Genomic DNA, 14,203 nt, shown 5'->3' with positions numbered 1-14,203 from the left:
GATACTGAGATGGGGAAGGCCCAGTCTCTGCCCTCAGAGAGCTCCCAGTGTAATGGAGGAGGCATGTGGGCCCATCGACACAGGCTCTTCTTACCTTCATACTTAGTACACACAGCTTTGTCCTACTCCCTGTCTTGTTCTGATACACCTGGTACCCCAACTACTTTGCAATCACCCTAAGATTAGAATCTCTGACCCTCTTGAGATACCACATTGGATTGGAAAAAGCAAGGGGTTTAAAGCCAGGCAAACTGTTTGAATCCAGCTCACCCACTTATGTAGCTCTGTGATCTTATGTTGGACTCATATTTTGGCACATAGTAGGTACTGAATAAATATCTGTTGAATGAGTGAATGTAGCCTCGTTAAATCCCAGGTTCCTCCTATGCGAAAAGAGAATAAGTCATGATTTCACCTGACTGCTGTGGGGATTAATGCCTGGTATGATACCTGGTGGGCATCAATAATATTTTGTCTTGTTCCCCTCACCGTCCCTAGAGCCTTAAGATACCCTACCCCAGACAGGCACATGTACATTTTACAGACCTCCAAGCTGTCTGGGCAGAACTACACCAGCACCTGCCATGTGGGAGGCAGGAGGAGCACGAGCTGAACAGACAAGTGCCCTGAACAGACAGGTACCTCACAGATACCTTACAGGTGCCACCCACCCACCCTCCACAAGTCCAGCTCAAAGAGCCTATCACATTTATTGCCCCACCCCCTCTTAAACCAAATATATTCCTTGTAGGGGGATTTAGAGGAAGTTCACCAGGAGGAGAAAACCATAACCCTTTACCAGGGGACCCTCTGGCTGAGGTTGGGGTCTCTGGCTCTCACACCCTGGGAGGGAGCATGGACTGGGAGATGGATAGCCACAGAACAGTCATTGTAAAGGAATCTCCTTGAAAACACACTCAGCAGTAAAAGATCTGTACTCAGAGAATTATAAGACACTGAAGAGAGAAATTAAAGAAGATACAAATAGATGGAAACACATACCATGCTCATGGATAGGAAGAATTAATATCGTTAAAATGTCCATATTGCCTAAGGCAATATACAGATTCAACACAATTCCTATCAAACTACCAAGGACATTTTTCACAGAAATAGAACATATAGTCCTAAAATTTATATGGAACCGTAAAATTTATATGGACCCATAGCCTCGGCAATCTTGAGAAATAAGAACAAAGTGGGAGGTATAATGATACCTGACATTAAATTGTACTACAAGGCTACAGTAATCAAAACAGCATGGTACTGGCATAAAAACAGACACATAGATCAATGGAACAGAATAGAGAGCCCAGAAATAAATCCATGCCTCATATGGTCATTTTATCTACGACAATGGAAGCAAGAATTTATGGTGAGGTAAAGACAGTCTATTCAATAAATGGTGCTGGGAAACCTGGACAGACACATGCAAAAAAATGAAGCTGGACCACCTCCTTACTCCATATACAAGAATAAATTCAAAATGGATTAAAGACTTAAATGTAAGATCTGAAACTGTAAAACTCCTAGAAGAAAATATAGGAAGAAACTTTACAGACATTACCCGGAGTAAGATTTTTACTAATATATCCCCTCGGGCAAGGGAAGTAAGAGAAAAAATAAACATGTGGGATTATATCACACTAAAAATTTTTTTCACAGCAAAGAAAACTATTAATAAAACAAAAAGGGATCCTCCTGAATGGGAGAAGATATTTACCAATGATATATCCGATAAGGGATTAATATCCCAAATTTATAAAAAACTCAACTCCAAATAAACAACCCAAACATGGAGGAAAAACAGAGGGTTGCTAGAGGGGCGGGGGGGTGGGGATAAGGGGGAGGTGAGAGGTTTTGGGAAGGTACAGAGGGATAGGGGATGGGGGGAGGCGGTTCACACAGTGTGAGGGATATAAATGATAAACGTCTAAGTTTTGCTTTGTCTTGTGCACCTGAAACTAATTAAAAAAAAAAAAATAAATAAATAAATAAATAAATAAATAAATAAATGGGCAGAGGACATTTTTCTAAAGAGGACATCCAGATGGCAAACAGACATCTGAAAAAGTGTTCAACCTCACTAATGATTAGAGAAATGCAAAAAAAAAACCCACAATGAGATACCACCTCACCCCAGTCAAAATGGCTATCATCAATAAATCAACAAACAACAAATCTGGCGAGGATGTGGAGAAAAGGGAACCCTCGTGCACTGTTGATGAGATTGCAGATTGGTGCAGCCACTATGGAAAACAGTATGGAGGTATCTCAAAATCTGAAAATGGAACTACCTTATGACCCAGCAATTCCACTCCTAGGTATCTATCCGAGAAATCCAAAACTCTAATTTGAAAAAATTTATTCACCCATATGTTTATTGCAACACTATACACAATAGCCAAGACTTGGAAACAACCGAAATGCCCATCGGTAGACAACTGGATTAAGAAACTGTGGTACATTTATACAATGGAGTATTACGCAGCCATAAAGAAGAATGAAATCTTACCATTTGCAACAATACGGATGGACCTAGAGAACATTATGTTAAGTGAAATAAGTCGGACAAAGAAAGATAAATACCATATGATCTCACTTATATGTGGAACCTAAAGAACAGAATAAATGACCAAACTAAACAGAAATAGACTCATAGATACAGAGAACAAACTGATGGTTACTAGATGGGAGGGGGGTTTGGGGATGGGTGAGAAAGGTGAAGGGATTAGGAAGTACAAATTCGTAGTTACAAAATAGTCATCAGGATGTGAAATACAGTGTGGGAAATATTATCAATAATGTAAAGAATGCAGGGTGTCACATGGGTACTGGACTTGGGGGGATCACTCCATAGATTATATAAATGCCTAACCACTGCGCTGTACACCTGAAAATAATATAATATTGAATGTCAACTATAATTTTATACATACACATATGTATGTGTATATATATATATATATATATATATATATATATATATATATATATGGTCACAGGATGTAAAGTACAGCATAGGGAATATAGTCAATGGTATGTAATAGCTATGCACAATGTCAGGTGGGTAGTAGACTTGTTGGGGTTATCACTTTGTGAGGGGTGTAAATGTCTAATCATTATGTTGTTTTGTACACCTGAAACTAATTAAATACACACACACACACACACACACACACACACACTCAGCAGGACTCAAGACAGTGGTTGTAAATAATGAGTTATTTGTGTAATTATCTCTTTATTGGCTGTGTTCCTTACCAGAGCACCCACGGTACACAGTAGGTGCTTAACAAATATTTAATCATTGAATGAAAAATATTTTGTGATTAAAAGAATGGCATTTGAGGTTACTATTTCTGTAGAAAGAAAGGGAAATAATATTTGTCATTCATCTATGTTATCTCTGGGATTTAAAATTTTTACTTATACTCTCCTTGTTTAACCTGTAGAGTAGCTGTTGAAAGTGGGTGGTTTTGCTCTGTATACTCAAGGAAACTGGTTCAGAGTAGTTAAGAAACGCACCTGCAGTCCCACAGCTAGTCCAGTGATGGAGCTGGATCCAAACTCAGGCGGATGCCATAATTCAGCGTCTGGATTTCTTAAGAATGGAAATCTCTACAATGTAGATATAAATATAAATACACACACACACACACACACACACACACACACACACACACATTCAGGGTGATACTTCAGCAGGATTTGAGTGGGTTGGACTGCAGAGTTTAAAGTCTAACAGCACGAATGAAAAATTTGCAGAACGTTTGTTCCATTTTGTGCAAAAGCACAAAAGTTGGGTTTGGGGGTATTTCTGTAATTCAATTTAAAATGGGATTTTTGCTGCACAGATTACACACAGCTCTAAATATGCAGTAAAACTCCTTCTCTGTGCTAAGAGAGGCAGTGTGGGCTGGCGAGTGGTTGTGGACTTGGAGGCAGGAGGCCTGGGTTTGAACCTTGTTCAATCCTGGAAAAGCCTTTGGCAGATCGCTGAACACTCTCAGCCTATTTCTCCTTTAACTGGGAAAGTAACCCCAGTTATCTCAGAGAGCTGTGGTGTGGATCAAGTGAGCAAATAAGCTAATGAGATGTTTGTGAGGGGGATTACCCAGGAAGAATTGTGTTATTATTCATAGTTGTCCCAAATATGCAGAGAGGCGTAGGGGCCTGAAACACCTGGGAAAAGAAAGACTACAGAGCGGTCAGGAGAATACACGCCATGGCGAGAAAGAAGGATGGTGGCTTGTTTCTGTTCTGCCAAGATCAGCTTGGGTTGAGAGAGAGCCCTTTTGTGTAAACAGTTTATGTGCTTGGAAGCCTATAATTATACTGTTACCCAGTATCAGTCAATACGTAATGTGGGGCCAGAGTGGAGTTCTCTTAGGCAAGGAAGCAGGCAGCATTCTCCCTTTCTCTCTCCTGGTCTTCATCCATCCATCCATCCATCCATCCATCCATCCATCCATCCATCCATCCATCCATCCAATGCAATGCAGGCCAGTCAAGAACACAGTGTATCATGGGTAGTGGAGTCAGATGGTTCTGGTTTCCTCATCTGCATTATGAGGGAAGCAATAATACCTGTTTCATAGAGCTATATAAAAAATATTATGCTTATAAAGAAGTTTGTACAGTTGCTGGCACATATGAGTGCTCAAATAAATGGTAGCTTATAAATCATAATATAATCACTAATGAGCCAAAATGCACAGTGGGCCAGTTCTGCTGTTTTCTTATTTTCTCCCTCTAGCCTTTTAGAAGGTCATGGTGGGTAAGTAGAAGCAGAGGACCAAAGCTTGGCACCCATGGCAACCAAACCCCCGGGGGGTTTGCTGTGCCATGGGAACCTGGAGCTGCGAGCCAGCCTGGGCATCTTTGCCCAGCTTAAGCTTCTGGATAATGTCTGTGAGTTAGTTCCCTGCAGCAGTACGGTAACTATGCATCAATAGGATGGCTAAATTGTAATGTAGTCACATAGTGAAATAGTGTACAGTTGTTAAAAATGATCTAGAAAGACAAGTATCAACTTGGATCAAACTTCAGAAACACAAGGCTGAATAAAAAACAACATGTTTCAGTGGAATACGTAAGGTGATTCCATTTATGTAATGTTTAAACAAGTATAAACATTTTTTTGTTTATGCATGGCTTATGGAAGTTAATAAAAACGTGGTGATAAGGATTAGTACCAAATTCAGAATAGTGGTTATTTTAGGGAAAGAGGGCATAAAATGTATCAGGAAAGAGTATATAGGAGATTTCAAATATACCTGTCATGATTTGAAGTTTTTCCGTATTAAAAATTATAGCATATTTATTAGAATGTCAAAAGGAGCTAAAGAATTAAGAAACATCCTTTTGTTAGAGTAGACAGCAAAAATGGTGTTTGAGATAGATTCTCATAGAAAGGGATAAAAATCGATCATAAACTTTTAGAAAAAACCTTCAGAGTACCATAATCAGAAATTATATACATATTTTTTAATTTTATTAAGAACAAAAAGCACAAAATGTATTCACTGTATATTTTAATACCTTTTAATGCTCAGAGGAAATAGTATGCCTCTGTGAATTGGAAAAACTTTTGTGCAAATTCATTTTCTTGAATATGGCACACTGTTTCTTAAAAACTATGAAATAGAACATACACATACAGAGAAGTACATAGAACGTATGTGTACAGTTTACTATACATTTGTAATTATAGTGCCAAATTCTGTACAACTACCACCCAAGTCAAAGTATAAAAAAATATATTCATTATGAAAACTCAATGACTAGGCATAGATGTGAATTTCCTATAAAATGAATTTATCTGATAAAGGTATATACAAAAAGCCTAAAAAACAGAAAAAAGAAAAGAAATTCAGCATTGCAGACGCCCCCCTGTGGTGTTCCATTTTTTAAATTCAATTTGTTTTGTCACAGCATGAAAAACTGTACAAATAGGCCTGTTACTTTTCTTACATTAAAAAATTAATTTCAGAAACAATATTGCTAGTATTGATTTTTAAATTTTCAACATTATTTCGGATTGGGAAAGTAGGATGCCTGAGAAGACTGAAAAATACTGTCTGTTTCATGGTTTACAGAGATTTTGGCCACAGTGAACAATCATGGTGCCACAGCTTGTAGCTGAGTCCCAAGCTAGTGAACGCACCTCTGCGCCCTGGAGAACGCTGAGCAGCCCTCCCCGTGACTGTAACTGGTGTCCCAGTTACAGTTCATTCATGTGAGCAATACCTCTTCTCCTGCCAGAGCGTAAGGATATTAATAAATAGCTTCAGAGTTGTGTTTTCCCTGACGTTGGCCAGTGGGGTAGGTGTGTGGTCTTTGCCATTTTGGACCATCCCCTCCTATCCGAGCATTGGCTGTTTTGCCTGGGACATGGGCATTTTTTTAAAACTCGTGGGGTAGATTGCCCTTGATGTTCAGGTGCAGAGTCGGTGGCCTGAGGATGGGGAAACAGCACACTGCAGCAGGGTTTCTCCACCTTGGCACTATTGACATTTTGCCCTGATAATTCTTTGTGGTGGGGGTCGCCCTGTGCATTGTAGGATGTTTAGTAGCACCCCTGGTCTCTACCCAGTAGGTGCCAGTAGCACTCTCTCAGTTGTAATAACCAAAGTTTTCCTCGACATGGCCCTGATGCCTCCAGGAAGCTAAATCACCCGTGGGGGGAACCACTACCTACCGTAGAGGATAGTGTTCATGTAAGACTGATGGCCCCTTCTGTAATCGATGTTGCATCTGCAGAGCAGGCTGGGTAGGCACCCAGACAAAGGCCCCTAAGTTGGAGCAGAAGGAGTAACGAAGGGCAAAGATAGAAGAAATGCGTCAGGCAGGTGAATGGAGCCAGGAAGTTAGGGGTGGAGGTGTTCTGGGCAATAGGAAATGACAGTGGAGAAGGGAGGGTGGTGCCGAGCTCCGAGGCTGTGACGTGCAGTGCGAGGCTCCATTCACAGATAACTGAGGACAGTGTTAGCACAGAGCCCGGGCTCCTCTCTAGGGGACAGCACTCAAGCCTTCTGCCTTCCCTCTGCTGATGCTGGTAGTGAGCACTTAAGTGCTGGCGGTAGGCACCCCTAAGTGTTTTTACCGCTTTCCTCCTGAGCTTGTAGAGTTTTGTGAATCTGTCCAGAGGGTTACATTCTTTGGAGAGAGATTGCAACTCTTTGTTCTCTATTCACTCAACAGACATTTTCAAGCACCCACCTAGTGCCAGGCACTAGGGACCCCACTAATCACCCAGGACTGCGTGGTCCTGAGGGGGAGACTGACGCAGCCAGCACAGGCAGCCCAGGAGAAGAAAGACAGGCCCTGTGGTCAGGCTGTGGGGATCCACATTCTTACCCCATATGGGCGTTGAGAGGATGTATACAATTTGTAGAGCAGTGCCTGGCATTAGTGAATACTCAGTGGTATTAATATCATTTTTTTAATGTTTTATTAATATTACTACATAAGAGCTGTAATAGACCTAAAGAATGCCAAGAAAATTCTGAGGGGGTAAGTGATCAAAGCCTCACGGAAGTGGCTTTTCTGAGCTTGATCTTAAAGGATTAGTGGGGCTTTATCAGGGGAAAGAAGTTGTAGGGTTGTGGGAATATCGTGCACTGAGATTCAGGCAGGAGAAAGCAGAAATTCCAGTTGTGAGTGAGCGTGGCTTCCTGGGGGACAGCTGCTGGCTGTGCAATCTGGACGCTGAGAGAGGAGCTGGCCTGGAGGCTGGGAAGGAAGGTGGTGGGGTCGGTGGAAAAGGGCCTTGGTCTGCATGGACATAAGTTCCAGAACCTTTTGGCTTAGGCTTGGTTCATTTGTTATTTCTTTTCTCCAAAATAGATTTAAAAGAAGTTGCCATTTCAATCCCTTTCTCCCTTCCCTGGGCAGTAAAATACTAACTGTGTGATCCTTTACCTGTCAGGGTTTTTGAGCTTTTGGGGACTGAAAAGCACATTTGTCTTGCTGTCCCTGTGCTGTGAAAAGGGGGTGAGGTAGGGGGACACTGGTGGCCACTTCACATCAGGAGACCAGCAGATGGAGTGCAGGCCTCCCCATCCAGGTGCCACCGTGACCACTCAGAGGGGCTGCTGCTCTGGGAGTTCACAGACTGCAAATCAAGCGACCTCTGCGTTACTATGGACTTTCTACCTGTCTGTCTTCTGCTGGTCACATGCAGCCTTAGGGCGGCTAGCCAGGACATCTGTGCTGGGGGAGCCAGGGGCCATGTGCCCGATGCTTTGCTGAGTCAGCCATTGCCCTCTGGCATCCCCCTTGCTGCTGAGACCTCAGTCCCAAGGTCACAAATGTGCCCTGGATGGCTCTGGCCTTTGCTTTGCCACTCTCTGCAACTTTACACCATGAACACCTCGTACGCATCGAGCACTGGCCAGGCTCAGGGGGTGCAGTTATGAATGAGACACACACTATCCTTGACTCTGTGCAACACAATGTGGCAGGGATAGACACCGACTAAATCATTGCAAGTGGTGTGGACAGGGCTGAGAAAGGTGGGTGTTGTGGCCTGTAGGGGGTGAAGAGGTTGGGAAAGGCCTCCCAGAGGAAGCAGCCTGTCTCTGGTATCTGAGAATGCTTGGGAGGGGGCAGGGTGAGGCAGCTGGGGAGACCTCCCTCACCAAGCTGGCTCTGACCCAACCCTGGGGCCTTCCCCAGCTGTGTCCCCCTCCACCTGCCTGGTGCCTTTGGCACTCTCCCCTTCTCTTTCTTTCTTCAATTTCTTCCCTCCCACCCGAGTCCTACTTTCCCCCCTTCTTTTCAGACACTCTTTTGTCCCCTTTGCTGCCTTATCTCGCTCCCCACATGTAATCCCACCTTCCCAGAGGATGGCTTTGCTCTCCAAGCCAGTGGACAGTGTTAAGTCAGCCAGGCGTGGAGGAGGTGCCCTGGCTGGGTCCCCAGCAGACATCAGGCAGTCTTCAGACGCTTTCCTCCTTAATGGTCGTGGAACCTTCGACAAGCAAGTGACTAACTGTTTCGTGCACAGGTGTCCCTCCTGTGAAAGAAGCTCCTTTAACCAAGGCTGTCTAAGGCCTGAGGTGGTGCCTGGGAAGCACTCAGTACAAGGCCCTGTGAGTTGAAGTTACAAAGTCCTTTCCCTTTCAGCTTCAGAAACAGACTCAGTTCGTTTAACTTTCTGTTTCTCCCTGCAAACCAGTTGAATATAGAATGTCAGGGTGTTACCTGGCCATAGCACAGTGGGAAAGCTGACCACTGCTTGGTAAATTGCACCTGGACTGTGAGTTCTCTATACAACCTGTAAATACCTGATGAGGGAGCCAGAACTTTGGGCTTCCCGAGTGTGTGTGTGGGGGGTCTCCTTGCAGGGACCCTGGAAGCTCTGTCTGTGGGTTGTCACAGGAGATGTTGGCTCCTGTGGGGCTGGGGGCCCACACAGCTCCTATACCCAATCAGTTTGCACCAGAGTTGACACCTGGGGGTGACCTCATCTGTCAGGTGAAAGGATTAGACCCTTCTAGCTCCAACATTCTGTCAATTCATACATTTAAAAATATTCGTTGAGAGCCTCCTATGTGGTAGGTGCTGGTAATACATTATTGAACAGAACAGATCCATTCTGTGCCCCAAAGGCACTTACAGTTCAATGGGGATGTCCTGTCAATCAAATATCATCCAAACAATAGTAAAAGAGCACCCTGATAATGTGCACATTGGCTGTGAGAGTGCAGTGGGGGTGGGTCGGGGGGGCCAGGGGGGGCGGGTCAGGGAAGGCTTCCTGCACAAATCCCGTGGAGCTGGCATCTGATGGATGAACAGGCATTAACTAGACAAAGCAGGGAGGGGGAACATTCCAGAAAGAGGCAACCTTGGTGGGGGATGGTGCAAGTTGGAGAGAATGAGGTCAGATGTAGTTATGCCATTCAGGTCCTCAGAGGCAGGGCTGAGAGTCAGAACATTTACTGGCCTGCTGCAGCCCTGGATGTGGGTCCGTGAGAGCTGATGCCCAGTCACGCTGCTCTTATTTTTGCTTCTTCATCTTGAGAGCAGTGAGAAGCAGGTTAATGCAGGGTGGGGATGTGTGTGGCAGGAGGAGGGGTTGGCTTGAATGGATTTACAGTCGAAAAGCTGATTCTGGCTGCAGGATGATGAAATCAAGTATGAGAGGAGTGAAATTTGAGGACCTTTCAGTGAAAAGGTTTTAATGGTTAAAGAAGCCCAGTGTTTGGGCCAGCTTTATGGAGCCTCGGAGGGGGCTGAGACGCAGGAGAGGAAAGGTTTGACCTTTAATTTCAGGGATCTTGGCTGCAGTTTGGCTTCCCACCTCCTCCCCATTTTTGGCTTCTATGACCCCAAATCACCCTTCCATGTTGCCAGACTACAGATTGAAGGAAGGTGGGTGTGGAGCTATAACAGGAGGTTCCTAAGCGAATCTCAGCTGGGAGCAGAAACCCTTCAGGGCACTCAGAAAAATAAATCAGGCCCCACAGCAGCGCAGCATGTTTTATAGCTTGGAGAACTGTTCCTGGTATAGAAGACAGACTTTTTCCATCAAATAGTGATGTAGGAATATTTCTCTGTGAGTCCCCAAATGATGTAGGGGACTTTGGAATGAGTGAGTGCCTGGATTGGATTGTGTCTCATGAGACTGAAGAATGGAAACACGAAGAATGGAAACACAGACCTAGGAGAGGCAGAGTTTTAAAAAGAGGATAGTTTATTGAAAGCAAAGGGTCAGAGCTCCTGAGGAGGAGGGGGACCCCGAATGGGGGTGCCCCATGACTGAGGCAAAAGCTCTTACTTTTATACCTTCTCTTGTCTGCTTGGGGAAGGGGGCTGGCGCCTTCTAATGGAATTCCTCTATCAGGTTTGTATTTTTGGCCACCCTAAAGGGATTAAGGAACCCATATCTATTAGATCCTAAAGGGATTTACAAACCCATCCCTCAGATCTGCTCCTTTGTCCGACCAAAAGGGATTTATGAGATAATTTGTTAACCTCAAGGCGCATTCTCATATCTTTGTCCTGGAGTGACGGAGCCATTCCAGAACCTGGAGTTTCAGGATATGGCTGCCTTTTGCTTATACCACCGGGGACCTTCCTGTCTGCCTAACGACGTGCTAGCTAACCTGTCTCCATAGGATGAATGAAAATCACATTTCTTATTTTTTTTCTCTCTCTCTTCCCTCCAGGCTTATATTTGGCACTCTTTACCCTGCATATTATTCATACAAGGCTGTGAAATCGAAGGACATTAAAGAATATGTAAGTAGCACTTTTTGGGTCAGGAGCACTAGATGTGAACTGGTGGGAGAAGGGGGATTCTCTCTTTGATGTGGGCACTCTTTTTCTCATGAGACTTCTCCGTTGTGACCCAGGAATGCTCTCCCCTGTCTATACCTCCTCTTTAGAACTAGGATGCAGATGTGAGGAAAGCAGGGAGGTGCGGCAAGAGGAAATGGCCCCTGGAATAGAGGCCCCCAGTCTGCCACCTGCCTCTATATGGCCTTGCACGAGTGACATCACCTCTATGAGCCTCGGTTTCCTTGTCTGGAAAACACTGTGTAGCTGGGAGACAGGCGTCGGGGGCAGGAACACGGGTCCTAGACTGCAGCAGAGCTGGTGAAGCATCTGGCTCTCGTTGCTCCCCATTCCAATTCTGTGATTCATATACCCCAGGATTTAAGCCCTGTTGCTCTATAAGCTTTTAGAGGGCAGGAGCTGTTCATAATCCTATAACCGTTTCCCCACAGCCCCTGGGAGAGGGCTAAGCGCCAGGAAAGGGGCTCCATAGTACTTACTGGTTTGGAGGATGTATTGTTGGGTGATTTGGGAGCTGCGGTCCCAGCCCTAGATGTGATGGGCACCCCTAGGCAGAACCATCAGGTCACCCCAGATTAACAAAGACCTGCAGGAGTGGATTATGAGGGAAGGAGAGAAACCTAGGTCAAAGTACAAAAGGAGTGGATTTTGTCATCAAGAGCCTGAAGTCACATCCTGGCTCTGACATTTGACTCATGCAATGCTGGGCAAGCAGCGTAGCTTCCAAGAACCTCAGTTCCCTCACCTGAGCAGTGGGGTGGCTATGAACAATCCTGGCTCCCAGTGTTGTGAGGCACAAAAGGTCTTTGCTCTCCCTTTTTCACTCAGAAGGTGTCACTTGGCAAGTTTGGTACAGGGAAAGAAATCATTCAAAGTAGGTTTGGAAAGTCATTATATTCTTTCTCAGATTCCCCAGGATGTCTTTATGGTGAAAGCAGCCACCCCCAGATCAACTGCAACCAGAGCTCACCCCGCCCCCCACCCCCACCTCCAGTTCTCCATTTCCCAGCACTCCTTGTCCTGGCTTGCACTTGCTTCTTAAGCAGGGGATACAGACAGGTGGGTTATCTCCAGTGACTGGGAACCCCAGAGTGTGAACTATAAATAGCTGTCAAGTTGCAAGCACAAAACCTTCTGATTCTCAGTTGACTTGGCACAGGGGGTAAGCAGTGGGCAGCCTCTTCCAGGTCTCCCTTCTCCTGCCACCGTCCAGCCTAGGGCACAGGGAAGCTGGGCCAGGTAAGGAGGCAAAACTGAGGACACCACAGTTCAAGGTCTGAGCCTCTGCTTTGCAGGGGCAGAAACTTCAATTCTGTCAGCTCATCTGGGAGAGATCAAACCGTGGTAAATTGTTTTGCTCTGACTAAACTCATAGGAGCCTGGTTTATGACTAGAACGGCAATTCATTAATTTAGAGTGAAAATATAACTGACAAGCAGACCAGCTGTTTGTGTTGGCTGGTGAACACATGCTTTTTTCAGTGAGGAAGGCTTGAGAGTCAAAATTAGAAGGTTTCTTGGTAAAAATGGAATTTTTGGAAGAAAGGAACTGAATAGTATTAGGGGAGACTCGGGCACTCACACTCACACGCTCACTTCTTTCCCTCCTTTTCATCATAGACCCATCTATCCACGCGATAAACCTGGGAATTTCCTTCTACTCCTGCCTTTCTCACCTCCCAACCCCATACACACGCATGGTTGGTGACTATGTCCCTTCATCTCTATCCCCCTAATAATCTTTCAAACCAGGTCTCTCCTTTTCTGCTGCCACTCTCTTAAGTGAGGTTTTCATCATTTCTTTCCTGGAATATTGCAGTAGCCTCCTGTATTTTTTTTAAATTTTTTCTTGCCACTGTAACATGAACTCAGTGGCTTAAAACAGCACAAGGCTCTAGGAGAGAATTCATTCCCTTGCCTTTTTCAGTTCCTGGCGGCCACCTGCATTCCTTGGCTCAAGCCTCTTTCTCCATCTTTCAGAGTCAACAACATTGCATCCCTGACCATTCTTCTGTAGTCAAATCTCCCTCTGACCACAGCTGGGAAAGGGTCTCCACTTCTAAGTATTCATATGCTTACATTGGGACAACCTGGATAATCCAGGATGATCTTCCCATCTGAAAGTTCTTGATTTAATAATTCTGCAAAATCCCATTTGCCGTACAAGGTAACATATTCACAGGTTCTGGAGACTATGTTGAGGACATTGATGGGGGAGGAAACACGATTCTTCTGCCTTACACGCTTCCTAACTGGTTCTCCTGCCTCCTGTCCCTCATCTCACACTCTCTTGTTTACATAACATGTGAAGCCTTTTAAAAAGTGGGAATCTATTCATTTCACTCCCTCAGGATCCTTTAATGGCTGCTTGAAAGAGTCCAAACTCCGTTATACAGTGTTGAACACCCTTTATCTTGGCTCCTTCCTATTTTCCAGCTTCTCTACAAGCACTGAGTGCTCTCAGTCTCAATACCCAAAGTGTGGTCTGTGGGCTAGAACTAGCAGCAGCATCACCTGGGAGTTTGTTAGACATGAATCTCAAGCCCTACCCAGACTGCCTGAATAAAAATCGGACTTTTGACAAACACTGCTCTCAACATTCATAGATCTTCTTAGGTCTTCCCAAACTTACTGCACTAGTAAAGGTCTTTGGACAAAAACTTAAACAGAAACATATGGGAATTTGTAGAACTAACTAGAAAGCTGGGGAAAGATACTCAGAAATTGGGGAGGATCGAAGAACGCTGGGTGACAGCCAAGCTTATACCACAGGAAGTGTCTGGTTAGGAAGATGCTGTGAATGTCACCACCATGGACACTGGCTGCCAGCTGCCTGTGCCTTTGGGACATGCCCCAGAGATTCAAAATCCTGGATAGGGGCATTTGATTTTTCCAAG

General features: G+C 44.6%; 1 protein-coding gene across 7 annotated transcripts in view; it reads left to right on the top strand.

Moving 5' to 3' along the window:
- Window positions 1-14,203, top strand: part of REEP1 (receptor accessory protein 1) — a 124,651-nt gene that overhangs the window by 53,252 nt on the left and 57,196 nt on the right. For 6 of the 7 annotated variants that reach the window (XM_074332290.1, XM_074332291.1, XM_074332288.1 and 3 more), the window contains exon 2: window positions 11,178-11,250. In XM_074332290.1, coding sequence (XP_074188391.1) covers window positions 11,178-11,250 — 73 coding nt within the window. Of the gene's footprint in view, window positions 1-10,833; window positions 10,853-11,177; window positions 11,251-14,203 lie in introns of those variants that run through there. The other variant, XM_074332287.1, reaches the window with a different exon arrangement.

This window comes from Rhinolophus sinicus, linkage group LG05 (assembly GCF_036562045.2).
Source record: "Rhinolophus sinicus isolate RSC01 linkage group LG05, ASM3656204v1, whole genome shotgun sequence".
NCBI classification, from domain to species: domain Eukaryota; kingdom Metazoa; phylum Chordata; class Mammalia; order Chiroptera; family Rhinolophidae; genus Rhinolophus; species Rhinolophus sinicus.
The sequence above is the reverse complement of the archived record's forward strand: the minus strand, read 5'-3'. Positions and strand labels throughout refer to the sequence as shown.